Here is a 14,229-nt window from a genome sequence, read left to right on the forward strand (position 1 = left end):
TCTCAGCATTGCGTGGAAGCAGGTATGATGTATATAGAATTCTCACTGGTCTATTTAGACACAAAGTTCTAAAGAGGCTTTTTGCCGGCACCTCTCAGGTCCTTAGTACATATTTCAAAAGCTTATCAGTATTAGAGCAGCAGCGCCCTGGCCGGTGTGGCTCGGTTGGAGCATTGTCCCATACACCAGTAGGTGGTGGGCTCGATTCTTGGTCAGGTAACTTATCCAGGTTGCAGATTTAATCCCCAGTTGGAGTCCGTATAGGAAGCAATTGATCTGTGTTTCTCTTTCACATTGATGTTTCTTTCTTTCTCTCTCTTCCTCTCTATAAAAAAATCAATAAAATTAAAAAACTAAAAAAGATTAGAGCAGCAACTTTGCTAAGCAGTGGGCAAAAAGTAGTACTATATTGCGCAGCCAGTGTGGCTCAGTGGTTGAGCATCGACCCATGCACCAGGAGGTCACTGGTCCGATTCCTGGTCAGGGCACATTTCTATATTGGAATCCAAATGGTCACATTTGAATGCATCTATAATAATAAAAGTGTAATATGCTAATTAGACTGGACAGTCGAACGAACTTCCGGACGTCATTCTGGACAAAGCTGCGGCGGCGGGGGCCGAGGCAGAGGCGGTTTAGGGGTGATCAGGCAGGGAGGCAAGTGGTTAGGAGCCAGCGGTCCCAGTTGCGAGAGGGATGTTCGACTGCTGGTTTAGGCCCAATCTCGCAGTGGTCCCTGTGAGATCAGGCCTAAACCGGCAGTTGGATGTCCCCTGAGGGGTCCCGGATTGCGAGAGGGTGCAGGCCCAGCTGAGGGACCTCCCCACCCCGTGCACAAGTTTCGTGCACTGGGCCTCTAGTATAAAATATTTTCTATATAAGTTTTGTAAACTTTTTTTAAAGGGCCAGATAGTAGATATTTTAGGCTTTGTGTGTCATAAGGCAAGATTGAGGATATTGTGTGGATACTTAAATAGCCATTTAAAATGTAACCATTTCAGCCCTGCTAGTATGGCTCAATGGTTGAGGTCTCAGCTCAGTTCCCATTTAGGGCATATTCCTGGGTTGTGGGCTTGATCTCCAGTAGGGGGCGTGCAGGAGGTAGCTGATCAATGATTCTCTCTCATCATTGATGTTTCTCTCTCCCTTTCCCTTCCTCTCTGAAATCAATAAAAAATTTTTTAAAAAGAAAAAAAATTAACCATTTCAAAATGTAAAGACCATTCTTAATTAGTGGACTATTTAAGCACACATGCAGTTTGGCCCATAGGCTATAGTTGGCTGGTCCCTGTTCTGTATTTATTTCCATTTGAGAGAAAAGATTCAGTCTTCTGTCACCTAATTAGAGTCTAAATTTTTCTTAAGAAAAATATGCTTATTTAGGATTCCTCCAAATGGCTTATGATAGCTTTATCTTCATAATGCCATCATTAGTTACTGTACCTTCCTTTTTCAGAGATGTTTACTCTAAAATAGAAGAGAGAACAATTATTTATCTACAAAAGAGTAGTAGTCTGTTTTCTCTGAGACTCCTTCTTTCCATAAGTCATAAATAGATAGCTCACAGTAAGATATATGTTTTCTTTCTCTCTCTCTTTCAGCTGCGTTTGGATGAAGCACAGGAAGCAGAGTGCCAGGTTTTGAAGATGCAGCTGCAACAGGAACTGGAGCTGTTGAATGCATATCAGAGCAAAATCAAGATGCAAGCTGAGGCACAACATGATCGAGAGCTTCGGGAGCTTGAACAACGGGTCTCCCTACGAAGGGCACTCTTAGAACAAAAGGTATAACTAGTAGAAGGAAGGTGATTGTGCTAGTATTTGCTTTCCTCAGAAACATTTTATAAATATATTTTCATATCATCAGAGGTGGCATTAGACTATTTTCACAATACCATATTTTCTTAATTCTAGTTTTGGTAGGGTTTTTCTTCTTATTTAAAATATTGACTCAAAATTTGTGCTCTCGTGGGGGTCCCTCAGCCTGGCCTGCACCGTCTGACAGTCTGGGAGCCCTCGGGGGATGTCCGATTGATGGCTTAGGCCCTCTCCCCTTAGCCATCAGTCGGATATCCTTAGCGCTGCCGTGGAGGCGGGGGAGGCTCCTGCCACCGCGGTTGCGCTTGCCAGCCATGAGCCGGCTTCTGGCTGAGCAGCGCTCCTGCTGTGGGTGCACACTGACCACCAGGGTGCAGCTCCTGCGTTGTGTGCCTGCCCCCTGGTGGTTAGTGCGCGTCACAGCCACCATTCGTCTGCTGTTTGATCGATTTGCATATTAGCCTTTTATTATATCCGATGAGTTCTAAACATTAAGGGACACCCTAACTGGTTTGGCTCAGTGGATAGAGTGTCAGCCTGTGGACTGAAGGGTCCCAGGTTCAATTCTGTCAAGGGCACATACCTGGTAGGGAGCGTGCAAGAGGCAGCCGATTACTGATTCTCTCTTATCATTGATGTTTCTATCTCTCTCTCCCTCTCCCTTCCTCTCTGAAATCAATAAAAACATATTTAAGAAAAGTAAGTAATTTGGAGGTACTAAACCTCAAGGAACCTATAATTAAGTAGTAATTGCTAGAAGAATTGTATGGGTTATGTGAAGACAGTTAAATTTTGAGAGAGTAGCTCTGGTTCTGTGTTCCTCACTTTTTATTTTAACATTTATTTATTTATTTATTTTTGTTACTCCTCACCTGAGGATATTTTACCATTGATTTTTTTAGAGAAAGTGGAAAGGAGGGGGAATCAGAGAGAGAGAGAGAACATCGTTATGAGAGAGACACATCAATTGGTTGCCTACCGCAACACTCCGACCAGGGCCAGGGATTGAGCCTGCAACCAAGGCACGTGCCCTTGGCCAGAATTGAACCCAGGACCCTTCAATCCAAGGGCCAATGCTCTATCCACTGAGCCAAACCAGGTAGGGTCCTCACTTCTTTTTTGTACCTAAGAAGGGTGGGGAAAAACTTGGATAGTGAAGAAAAAGAACTAACAATTGCCTGGGAGAGGCAGGGACAAATGTTTAGGAATATATACTTTACTCATACATTCTGGGCCTGGATACAGACAGAAAGTAAAACCAATTCCAGACAGGTGAAAAATCAGGCTGAAAATGTTACTTCCAGATGTACTTTTATTTATTTATTTTTTACTTATTCTTTGTCAGATATATTAGAGAATAGAAGTAGAATCACAGTAAGGTATTTAAGCTGAGTGTGTATGTGTTTTGGGGAAAGGGTGATGGGCAGAAGATTTTGAGTGATAAAGAGAGGAAAGATATTTGTTGTAAGAAGTAGTAGAATATCAGTTGTACCCATGATTCAGAACTATGTTCCAGAATTCCTGAGCCATAATCCCAATAGCTGATATAGTCTTAGGTCCATTAAATTAATACTTGCCTAATGGTTTTGCCTATTAAAAGTTGTCATTTCTGGACCATTGGCTCATAGATTTTCCTCTGTTTTATGCAGTTCTTGTGATAAAAATAGAATGCCTTAAGAAAACCACCTAAATAAGATGGCATAGCTGTCTTTACTGGCTTCTTGAGAGGTACTTGCCTCTAAAAATTTTCTCAATTATGTTTCTCATTCAAGATGGAAAGATAGAAACATACATTTTGAGAAAAATCTAATTTGTCTTATGTACACATTTCATAAATGTAATTCCAACTTTCATATTTAAAATTCAATCCAAAATTCTATCTCTTAAGCTTCAGAATTATCGCTGAGAGGGAAATTCCTTAAGGTATTCAGATACAGTGATGTAAGAAATGTTGGTACTATTAAAGTATACATATTTGTATTTTTAGCTCCACCTAGTGGTTCAGAGTTAAACAGTGCTATTAATCATTTCAATATATGAACCAAAGCCTACATGTTCCTAGTAAAATATGAGCATAAAACTGATACCTATTGATGTGGCATTCTCATGCATCATTAATGCATTTTGGAAAGCAATTTGGAAGTACATATTGAGCTTTGGAAATGTTAAGTACTTAAGACTGAGAATTCCAAGGAAAAGAAATCCAAAATATAGGGGGAAATTAACGCATAAGTATGGTGATTATAGCATATTTTATAATGGTTTCAAACACCTAACCATCTAAAATAGAGAATAAGGAGCATTTGAGATCTTGCTCCCTGGCAGATGTTGTCAGTTTTGGCTCAAACTCTTAATTGCTTATAAAAATTCTCAATTAATTAATTAGTAAGAGATATAATTAAGTGATTATGGCCAATCTGCTTAATAAAAATTTTTCGTTGTTGTTAATCCTCACCCAAGGATATTTTTCCATTGATTTTTAGAGAGAATGGAAGGAAGGGGGAGAGATAGAGAAAGAGAAACATTGATGTGAGAGAGACACATCGATTGGTTGCCTCCCGCATTTACACCAACCAGGGCTGGGTTTGGAGCCCACCATCGAGGGATGTGCCCTTGACTGGAATTGCATTTGGGACCCTTTAGACCACAGATTGAAACTCTAACTACTGAGCCAAACTGGCTAGGGCTACTTGATAAAACTTTAGCTTTTTCAATGATGGCTACAAACATAGTATTAATGTGAATGTGTTTAATATAATAAACATATTATGATGTATTCGAATAAGACAAAGACAAATAACACTTAAAGTGAATTGAAGAAAGCTAGTAGTGGTGATATTAATATGGTAGATTGGTTTATTATTTTTTTTTTAAATACATTTTATTCATATTTTACAGAGAGGAAGGGAGAGGGATAGAGAGTTAGAAACATCGATGAGAGAGAAACATCGATCAGCTGCCTCCTGCACACCTCCCTCTGAGGATATGCCCGCAACCAAGGTACATGCCCTTGACCGGAACCGAACCCGGGACCCTTCAGTCCGCAGGCCGACGCTCTATCCACTGAGCCAAACCGGTTTTTAGATTGGTTTATTTTTAACACTTAAAGTGAATTGAAGAAATGCTAGTAGTGGTGATATTAATATGGTAGATTGGTTTATTTTTCTATTTTACTATATTTTATGTGGTGGTTAATGTTACTTTAATAATGGAAAATGCAAAAGGTTAGTATTAAAAATAATAAAAGAACAATAGGAGGATAAATCTATAGTGCTTTGAGTTGCTACTTCATTTTTAGAGCTGATGTTTACATTTCACGTGGAATGCGTGACTATGAATAACTTTGAGGTCAGTTGGCAACTACTAAAGCCAATCTAGGTATGTGCCTTGACCTGAAATTGAACCTGCTACCTTTTGGTGCACAGGGACAATGCTCCTACCAACTATAAAAACTTTGAAAAATCATAACAGCTATATATTTTCTGTACTTTGTGCTTACTGGTTGTACAAAAATAAATAAATAAAAATCACTAAAAATACATCCTTGGGTGAGGATTTAAGAAAGTTTTTTTAAAGTTCACATGGAATTTAATATTTATAATTATGCTGTCATCTTGCTGAAATTTTAATGTAAATCAAGTATGAGAAACCATTATTTGAAAATAGAGGTGGAACTAGAGTGAATGCTAATTGTTTCTAAATGAAAAATAATTCTATTTAAAGATTGCTATAAATCTCCAAATGAACCAAGAATTGTTTCTTTAGGTTGAAACACCAACAGACTAAGCCTCAGTTGACTCAACTCTTCTTATACTTGACTAGAGGCCCGGTGCACAAAATTTGTGCACTTGGGGCGGGGGCGGGCACCTCAGCCCGGATTGCAAGAGGGTGCAGGCCATGCTGAGGGACCCCACCAGTGCACGATTGGGGCCAGGGAGGGACATAGGAGGTTGGCCAGCATGGGAGGGCTCCAGGGTGTGTCCAGTCCATCTTGCTTAGTCCTGATCAGCCAGACCCCAGCAGTAAGCTAACCTACGGGTCAGAGCGTCTGCCCCCTGATGGTCAGTGCATGTCATAGCGACTGGTCAACCAGTCAACTGTCTGCCCCCTGGTGGTCAGTGCACGTCATAGCGAGTGGTTGAGCGGCCTTAGCATATCATTAGCATATTACGCTTTGATTGGTTGAATGGATGACCAGACACTTAGCATGTTAGGCTTTTATTATATGGGATTTACATTAAAATTTCAGCTAGATAACAGCATGATTATAAATATTAAATTCCATGTGAATTTTTAAAAACTTTTTAAAATCCTCACCCATTGATTTTTAGAGAGTAGAAGGAAGAGAAGAAGGTTGAAGAGAGAAGGAAAGAGAAACATCGATATGAGAGAGATATATTAATTGGTTGCCTCTGTCATGTGCTGGGGATCAAACCTGCAATCCAGGCATATGCCCTTGACCAGGGATCGAACTTGCGACCCTTCAGTGCACAGGCCGATGCTCCACCAACTAAGCACACCAGCCAGGGCTTAGCGATTTTTAGAGAGAGAGACAGAGACAGACATTGATGTGAGCGAGAAACATCTATCAGTTGCTTCCTGTACATGGTCCCCACAGGGGATTGAACCCACAACTTAGGTTTGTTCCCTGACTGGGAATCGAACTGTGACCTGGTTCATGGGAGGACACTCAAACAACTGAACCACATTGGCTGGTCTACATTTTTTAATTTGCATGTATTGCCCATGCTAAACTGTTTTTTGGGGGTTTTTTTAGGGCACTTTTAAAAACTTAATGCATAAAAACTAACACATTTGTCAAGCTAGATTTCTGAAGAGAGCAATGACTATTGGCTTAAGTTCTCAAATACCTTTTTTTAAAATATATATATATTTCATTGAATTTTTACAGAGAGGAAGGGAGAGGGAGAGAGAGTTAGAAACATCAATGAGAGAGAAACATTGATCAGCTGCCTCCTGCACACCCCCTACTGGGGATGTGCCCGCAACCAAGGTACATGCCCTTGACCAGAATCAAACCTGGGACCCTTCAGTCCACAGGTCGATGCTCTATCCACTGAGCCAAACCAGTCAGGGCTAGTTCTCAAATATCTGAGACCTGATTATTTAATGCTCCTTTACAAATTCTCTTTTTTTTTTTTTTAATTTTTTATCATGGAAAATTTTAAACATACACAAAAGTAGAAAGAATTAGTACAATGAAATTCCCAAGTACTCATCACCCAGCTTTAGGAGTTATCAGTGCTAATTTTTTCCTTTTCACAGTTGAGTTTTATGCCTGTCACCAAGGGACGTGGCTTTGGTGCAATGCAGCTTCCACCTCACCCTCTTGGCCCGGTGGCCGGGTATCCCTCTCCTGCCCCAATCCCTGTTCCTACCATTCTTCATGCGTCCTCCGCCCTTCCTTTTTTTGTAAATTGTCTCCTCAGATGTGTCTAATTTGTTAATTCTGGGTGGATGTTTTTCAATTTAGTTGCTTTTTCAGTCTGGCCTCGGGACGAGGTGCACTACACGTCTGTCTATTCGGCCACTATTTTCTTCTCCTAATTTTTTCTTATCTATTCCCTTGTTCTACACACACAACTTTTTTTGGGGGGATGGGCGGGGAGCAGGAGTTAGGGAATAGTGTCTGGAGTATTTAAGAGCAAATCACACCTGGCCAGTGTAGCTTGGTGGTTGAGCATTGACCCATGAACCAAGAGGTCACATGATCAGGGCACATGCCCAGGTTGTGGGCTCAATCCCCAGTGGGAGGTGTGCAGGAGGCAGCCAATTGATGATGTTTCTCTCTCATCATTGTTTTTATTTCTCTATCCCTCTCCCCTTTCTCTCTCTCTAAAATCAATAAAAACATTTTCTTAAAAAGCAAATCCCAACATGGTATTATTTCACTCTTAAAAGTAGGTAAGGCCCTAGTTGGTTTGGCTCAGTGGATACAGTGTTGGCCTGCAGACTGAAGGGTCCCAGGTTCGATTCCAGTCAGGGGCACATGCCCAGGTTGTGGGCTCGATCCCCAGTGTGGGGTGTGCAGGAGGCAGCTGATCAATGATTCTCTCTCATCATTGATGTTTCTATCTCTCTCTCCCTTTCACTTCCTCTCTGAAATCAATAAAAATATATTTTAAAAATATGTGGTTTTTTTTAAAAAGTAGGCAAGGATTTTTTCACCATAATTCCATTGTGATAGCTAACAAAATTATAAATGTTTTAATATTACCAAATACTCAGTCCATGTCTAAATTTCCCCTTTTATCTCAATTATTTTTTTAAATTGGTTCATTTGGATTGGGGCCCACACAAGGTCCAGATCAGGCGTCCTCAAACTACGGCCCGCGGGCCACATGTGGCCCGCCGAGGACTTTTATCTGGCCCGCCGGGTACCGCTGCCTGTCCTGCTTAGCAGCCGACTCGTCCCGGGCCCACAGTGCGCATAGGAATTCGTTCATAGTTTTTTTTTTAAACTATAGTCCGGCCCTCCAACGGTCTGAGGGACAGTGAACTGGCCCCCTGTTTAAAAAGTTTGAGGACCCCTGGTCCAGATGTTGCATTTAATTAATTGTCTTGCCTGTAACAGGCCCCACTCCACCCCCTTTTTTAAACTGTGGGTTGGATTCTTTGCTCATTGGGAATTCTCACATTCTGGATTTGGCTGATTGCATCCTCCTCATGTTGTCATTTAATGTGTTCCTCTTTACTTCATATTTCTTGTAAACTGACAATTAGATTTAGAGGCATGATTATATTGAGATTCAATATTTTCCTTTAAAAAATTTTTGCAAGGAATTTTTGTAAGGGGTACTATGTACTTCCTTTTGCATGATATCAAGAAATATGTCTAGTTCCACTTTTAAGTGATATTATATTGATCAGTGTATTCCAGGTATTATCAATCTGATCATTCATTAAATGGTTCAACATTTTTTTCATTGTCTATTGACTTTTTATGTTTTTTTACATTTTACAAAAATTATATGCAGTCAAGTATTTTTATTTGGAATAACTCCCAATTTTCCAGAACTGATTATGATGACTACCCAACCACTCTAGGTACATAGAATCTTCTAACTTCTTAATGAAAACTTTATAGTTTTTGTTTTTCACTTTGGTCCATTTGGAACATTGTATACAATGGGGTTCCACTTTTATTTCCTTCCAGATGGCTGGCCAGTTGTGCCTGTATTATTTATTTAAAAATCTACTGAGATCTGCATTCTATTTCACTAATTTTTTATTCCTATAGCAGTATCATTTATCTTATTAAATGACATATATGTCTGATAAGATTGATTTTTCCTCACCCATTTTCTTGTTTATTCAACGTTTTGTTTTGTTTTTCAAATTTTTATTAAGGTATTATATGTGTACTTATCTTACCATTGCCCCCCCCCCACCCCAACTTTTTTTTAAATACATTTTTTATTGACTTCAGAGAGGAAGGGAGAGGGAGAGAGCGATATAAACATCAATGATGAGAGAGAATCATTGTTCGGCTGCCTCCTGCACACTCACATTGGGGATTGACCCCGCAACCCGGGCATGTACCCTAACCAGGAATCAAACCCTGACCTCCCAGTTCATAGGTTGACACTCAACCCCTGAGCCATGCTGGCCGGGCTCATTTAACGTTTTACCTAATATGTTTAATAGCGCCGAAACCGGTTTGGCTCAGTGGATAGAGCGTCGGCCTGCGGACTGAAGGGTCCCGGGTTCGATTCCGGTCAAGGGCATGTACCTTGGTTGCGGGCACATCCCCAGTGGGGGGTGTGCAGGAGGCGGCTGATCGATGTTTCTCTCTCATGGATGTTTCTAGCTCTCTATCCCTCTCCCTTCCTCTCTGTAAAATATCAATAAAATATTAAAAAAAAATGTTTAATAGCCATTGATGATAATTGCGTTGATTTATTATTTTAATAGAGGTTATTGCCTTTGCTTTTAAGAACTTGATTTTATGCATTTTATTTTTATTTTTAAATTAATTATTTATTTTTAATCCTCACCTGAGGATATTTTTTATTGATTTCCAGAGAGAGTAGAAGGGAGGGAGAAAGGGGAGAGAGAGAGAAAGAGAAACATCAACATGAGAGAGACACATTGGTTGACTGCTTCCCACATGCACCCCTACCCGGGCTGGGGAACCTACAACTGAGTTACATGCCCTTGACCAGGAGTCAAACCTGAGACCTTTTGGTCTGCGGGCTAACACTCTAACCACTGAGCAAAATCAGCCAGAGCTTGACTTTACATATTTTAGAAATATAAATTATGTATGATTGCTACATCTCTTATTTTTTTATTTTTTAAAGATTTCTCTTTATTTTATAGCTGAGTAGCATTCCATTGTGTAAATGTGCCACAGCTGCCTTCTTTTTTCTTTTTAAAATATTTTTATATTATTTTATTAATTCCAGAGAGAAGAAGGGAGAGGGAGAGAGAGAAACATCAGTGATAAAAGAGTATTATTGATCGGCTGTCTTCTGCACGCCCCCTACTAGGGATCGAGCCCTCAACCAGGGCATGTGTCCTGACTGGGAATCAAACTGATCTCCTGGTTCAAAGGTCGACACTCAACCTCTGAGCCACACCGGCTGGGCAGATTTTTAAATGTACATCCATAAAATTGCAAGAGTGAATTTCTTTATGATTCACTTCAAAACCGAATAATTATTGCTTCCTTAGTTTTTAAATTTTTAAATCAACTTTCTTTTTGCTTCCTTCCTCCAACCCCTAACAGATTGAAGAAGAGATGTTGGCTTTGCAGAATGAACGCACAGAACGAATACGAAGCCTGCTGGAGCGTCAAGCCAGAGAAATTGAAGCTTTTGACTCTGAAAGTATGAGACTGGGTTTTAGTAACATGGTCCTTTCTAATCTCTCCCCTGAGGCATTCAGCCACAGCTACCCAGGAGCTTCTGGTTGGTCTCACAACCCTCCTGGGGGTCCAGGACCTCACTGGGGTCATCCCATGGGTGGCCCACCACAAGCTTGGGGCCATCCGATGCAAGGTGGACCCCAGCCATGGGGTCACCCCTCAGGGCCAATGCAAGGGGTGCCCCGAGGTAGCAGTATGGGGGTCCGCAACAGCCCTCAGGCTCTGAGGCGGACAGCTTCTGGGGGACGGACGGAGCAGGGCATGAGCAGAAGCACGAGTGTCACCTCACAGATCTCCAATGGGTCACATCTGTCTTATACATAGCTTAATAGTTGAAAGTGGCAATTCTGCTGGAGCTGTCTGCCAAAAGAAACTGCCTACAGACATCGTCACAGCAGCCTCCTCACTTGGGTACTACAGTGTGGAAGCTGAATGCATATGGTATATTTTATTCATTTTTTTAAAGCGTTCTGTTTTGTGTTTACTAATTTGGATGTCATAGTATTTGGCTGCCAGGTTTTGTTTTTTTGTTTTTAACTTTTGGAGAAATTTAAAAAGGGGAATTGATATGTGTGTGTGTGTGTGTGTGTGTGTGTGTGTGTGTGTGTGCGCGCGTGCACACACACATCATGTGTGTGGTAAAAAGAAATTGGCTAGATGGGTATTTTCTGAAGACTGCAAATATATAATACAGCAAAATGGCTTAAGTCATCACTTTTGGGCAACTATATCCTAAGAAGTTTGTGAAAAGATCAAAGCCTTTCTCCATACCCCAAATTCTAATGAACCACTCACAGCAGGCAGCATATGCTAAAACAAGTTATTATGGAAACACATTTGTATCCCCTCACCAGTACATTTTCTTTATTACATTGATCTGACTTCTCAGCCTCATTTGGAGTAAAAAAGTAGAAAGCCATGAACACTGAAGGGTGAAGGGTTGCATTGACTTTTTCAGAGAGTAGAAAACAAATGAGTTCTTTTTCTGAATGCTGCATAGGCTTGTCAGTGATTTCCCTCCCCCCCCCCCCCCCCATTCATTTGTGCCTTCTTTGTGGCATGGTGAGATGGAGGTGCTTAAGGAGATCACAAGTTGTGTGGGAATTTCATCCAGCAAACCTGTGATCCTTCAAAGGGAAAGACCAGAAGGGTGAGAGGTCCCTGAAAGTTCATATGATAGGTGTGTTCAGCAGCAGAGTGAGGAGATGAAGCCTATATATCCTGATGTTTTGTTGCTTATACTGTGATATTTCATCCTAGCTAAGCTCTGTAACTCCCAAAACCCCAAACAGTACTTTTTACTTTGTTTGTACAAAAACAAAGACGTATAGCCAATACACATCAAATGCCTGAGGTATTTGAATAATGCCATATTTGCAAACTGCCACCTTTTGGAATTCTCATCACACTACATAAACATTAATTTGATTACCCCCTTTTGGCTTATGGGATTTCCTGTTTACAAGTAGAATAGCCAATTATTTAAAGTTTAGTTGCCATAGTGAACCAGGAGTCACTGAGCCAATGACTTTACCAGCTGCTGACTAACCCTCACTACCACTGTAGATTTTGCTGTATGTGCAGGTCCTCTTTTTTTTTTCTTCTTTTTTAATTACTGTTTTTGTTGCTGCAATACTTTACAAACTTCTAGTTCCTTGAGACTTAGTGACCATTTGACATCATGTTAACATCATACAATAGGAAACAACACTTCCTGAAGTCTCTAGCCTCTGCTAAATTACTACTGAAAAGGAACTAGCAGGTTTGGCAAATTAAGAAAAAAAGAAAAGTAAAATAAGTTATAGAGGTCAGGGAATCTCTTGACAAAAGCTAACCTTTTTTTTCAGAGAGGGGCGTGTTTTGTTTTGTTTTGTTTTGTTTTGTTTTGTTTTGTTTTTCAATGAAGGATCAACCCAGTGCTGAAAGTCAGATGTTACTTGGTATTCCATTGCCAGTGTGGAAATTTAGTTGAAGATGGATAGGGAGCTGTATTACTTGAAGAAAAAAAAATTTCTTTCCAGTGACATATCAGAATTTCTACAAGCTATTGTCCTGCCCCCTCCCCAGTTGTCTTGAAGAACCCTTGCTGCTAACTCTGGGTCCTGCTTTTCATATAGTCAAAGTTTCCAGTCCCTCTCAATGATACTTTTTACCTAGGCCAGACTGATGACCAAATGTAATCTATCACTTTTGAAATCTTGGTTTTCTCAATCAAATTTAAGTCTTCCTCAGCTATGTCAGTCCAATCTCCATGGATCATCCCCTTTAGGAGTTTCTGGGATTCATTTAAAGATAACTGGAAGAAAAATTAATATTTTAATGTAAATATTTTAAAAGCCAGTATCACAATAGAATTCACACAATTTTAGGCAGAGTTTCAGGTAGCACTCTGATACATTATCCTCTTGGCCATGCTCAAGATCACAAACTTTTAGATGAATAGGACATGTACTTGTCATATCTAATGAAAGGGGTTTTTAATTTTCTCCATATATTTTTTGCATTCAAATATTATATAATATTTCAAACAAGTTGAAATATCTACTTATTTGGAGGAGGAAAATTATAGAAGAGAGCTTTAGAATTAATAAAATGCCCAAAAAATAAAATGGAATTTGATACTTAAAAAAAAAATTCTTACTAGCCTCTCTGTACTACTAGAGGGATAGAATAGAGAAGCAGATCCATTCTGCACACAAAACTCTAAAATCCAAACTACTTCCAGTGACTTAGAATTAGTCAAATTAAATTACTGAGTTTGTGCGCAGAGCATATGTACTTGTAAAATTGTGATTGAATGCTGACTCCAAAGGTCTACCCAGTCGGGCTTCATATCTGATTGATCTGTGGGGCAACCAGTTTTAACATGTAGGTCATGAGGATACCTGGATTATTCCATTAAAATAATTTTATTTTAAAAATATAAAGTTTGAAAAAATTCTAATTAATTGGTGTGTGTTTATAAGATTAACTTCTGAGGAATCTCATACATGGTAGGAATCAGTAAAGAATAAAGTTTGTAGCAGGAAACTCTGAAAAGTTTAGAGATTCTAAAGAAAGAAGCAGGCACTTTCTAAATCAGTGTGCAAATGTCAATATTTGATCAAATTACTACCTCCTCCAAGAGTTGGTGTTCACTCAGTACATATGTGTTTAAGAAAAAAAAAATATGGGAAATTTGTCCAGCATATCAGAAAGTTATTAATGCTATATCTGGTATCCAGAGCTTGGCAGTAAAAATTTTCTTATGTTCACTGTATCTCCCTTTCTTTAGTTAGCATTTTCAAAAGCAAAACCTCATATCTTGATAAATATTATTTCTAATTGGGTTCCCTTCCTTTTGCACATCTTTTTCTCCTCTTATTAAAGTCAGATCTAATCCCAAATTATAATTTCTTCGTTATATAGTAATGTTAACTGGAAAATGTTTATATTATTTTTATTCAGAGCTTCCCTTTTTTTTTAGTCAATTCGGTCCCTAGGGATGAATAGTTCTACATTTGATGCCATGCCCTTAGGTAT

General features: G+C 39.7%; 1 protein-coding gene across 1 annotated transcript in view; it reads left to right on the forward strand.

The window, feature by feature from the left end:
* The window catches only part of TAOK1 (TAO kinase 1), a 130,466-nt gene extending 116,604 nt beyond the window's left edge, over window positions 1-13,862 (forward strand). Inside the window, exons 19-20 of the mRNA XM_080681445.1 lie at window positions 1,602-1,784; window positions 10,570-13,862. Of these exons, the coding sequence (XP_080537571.1) occupies window positions 1,602-1,784; window positions 10,570-11,031 (645 nt within the window). The 3' untranslated portion in view covers window positions 11,032-13,862. The remainder of the gene's footprint in view (window positions 1-1,601; window positions 1,785-10,569) is intronic.
* The last annotated feature ends 367 nt before the right edge of the window (window positions 13,863-14,229 follow it).

Source organism: Plecotus auritus (genome assembly GCF_963455305.1).
Source record: "Plecotus auritus genome assembly, chromosome: 7".
Taxonomy (NCBI): Eukaryota; Metazoa; Chordata; class Mammalia; order Chiroptera; family Vespertilionidae; genus Plecotus; species Plecotus auritus.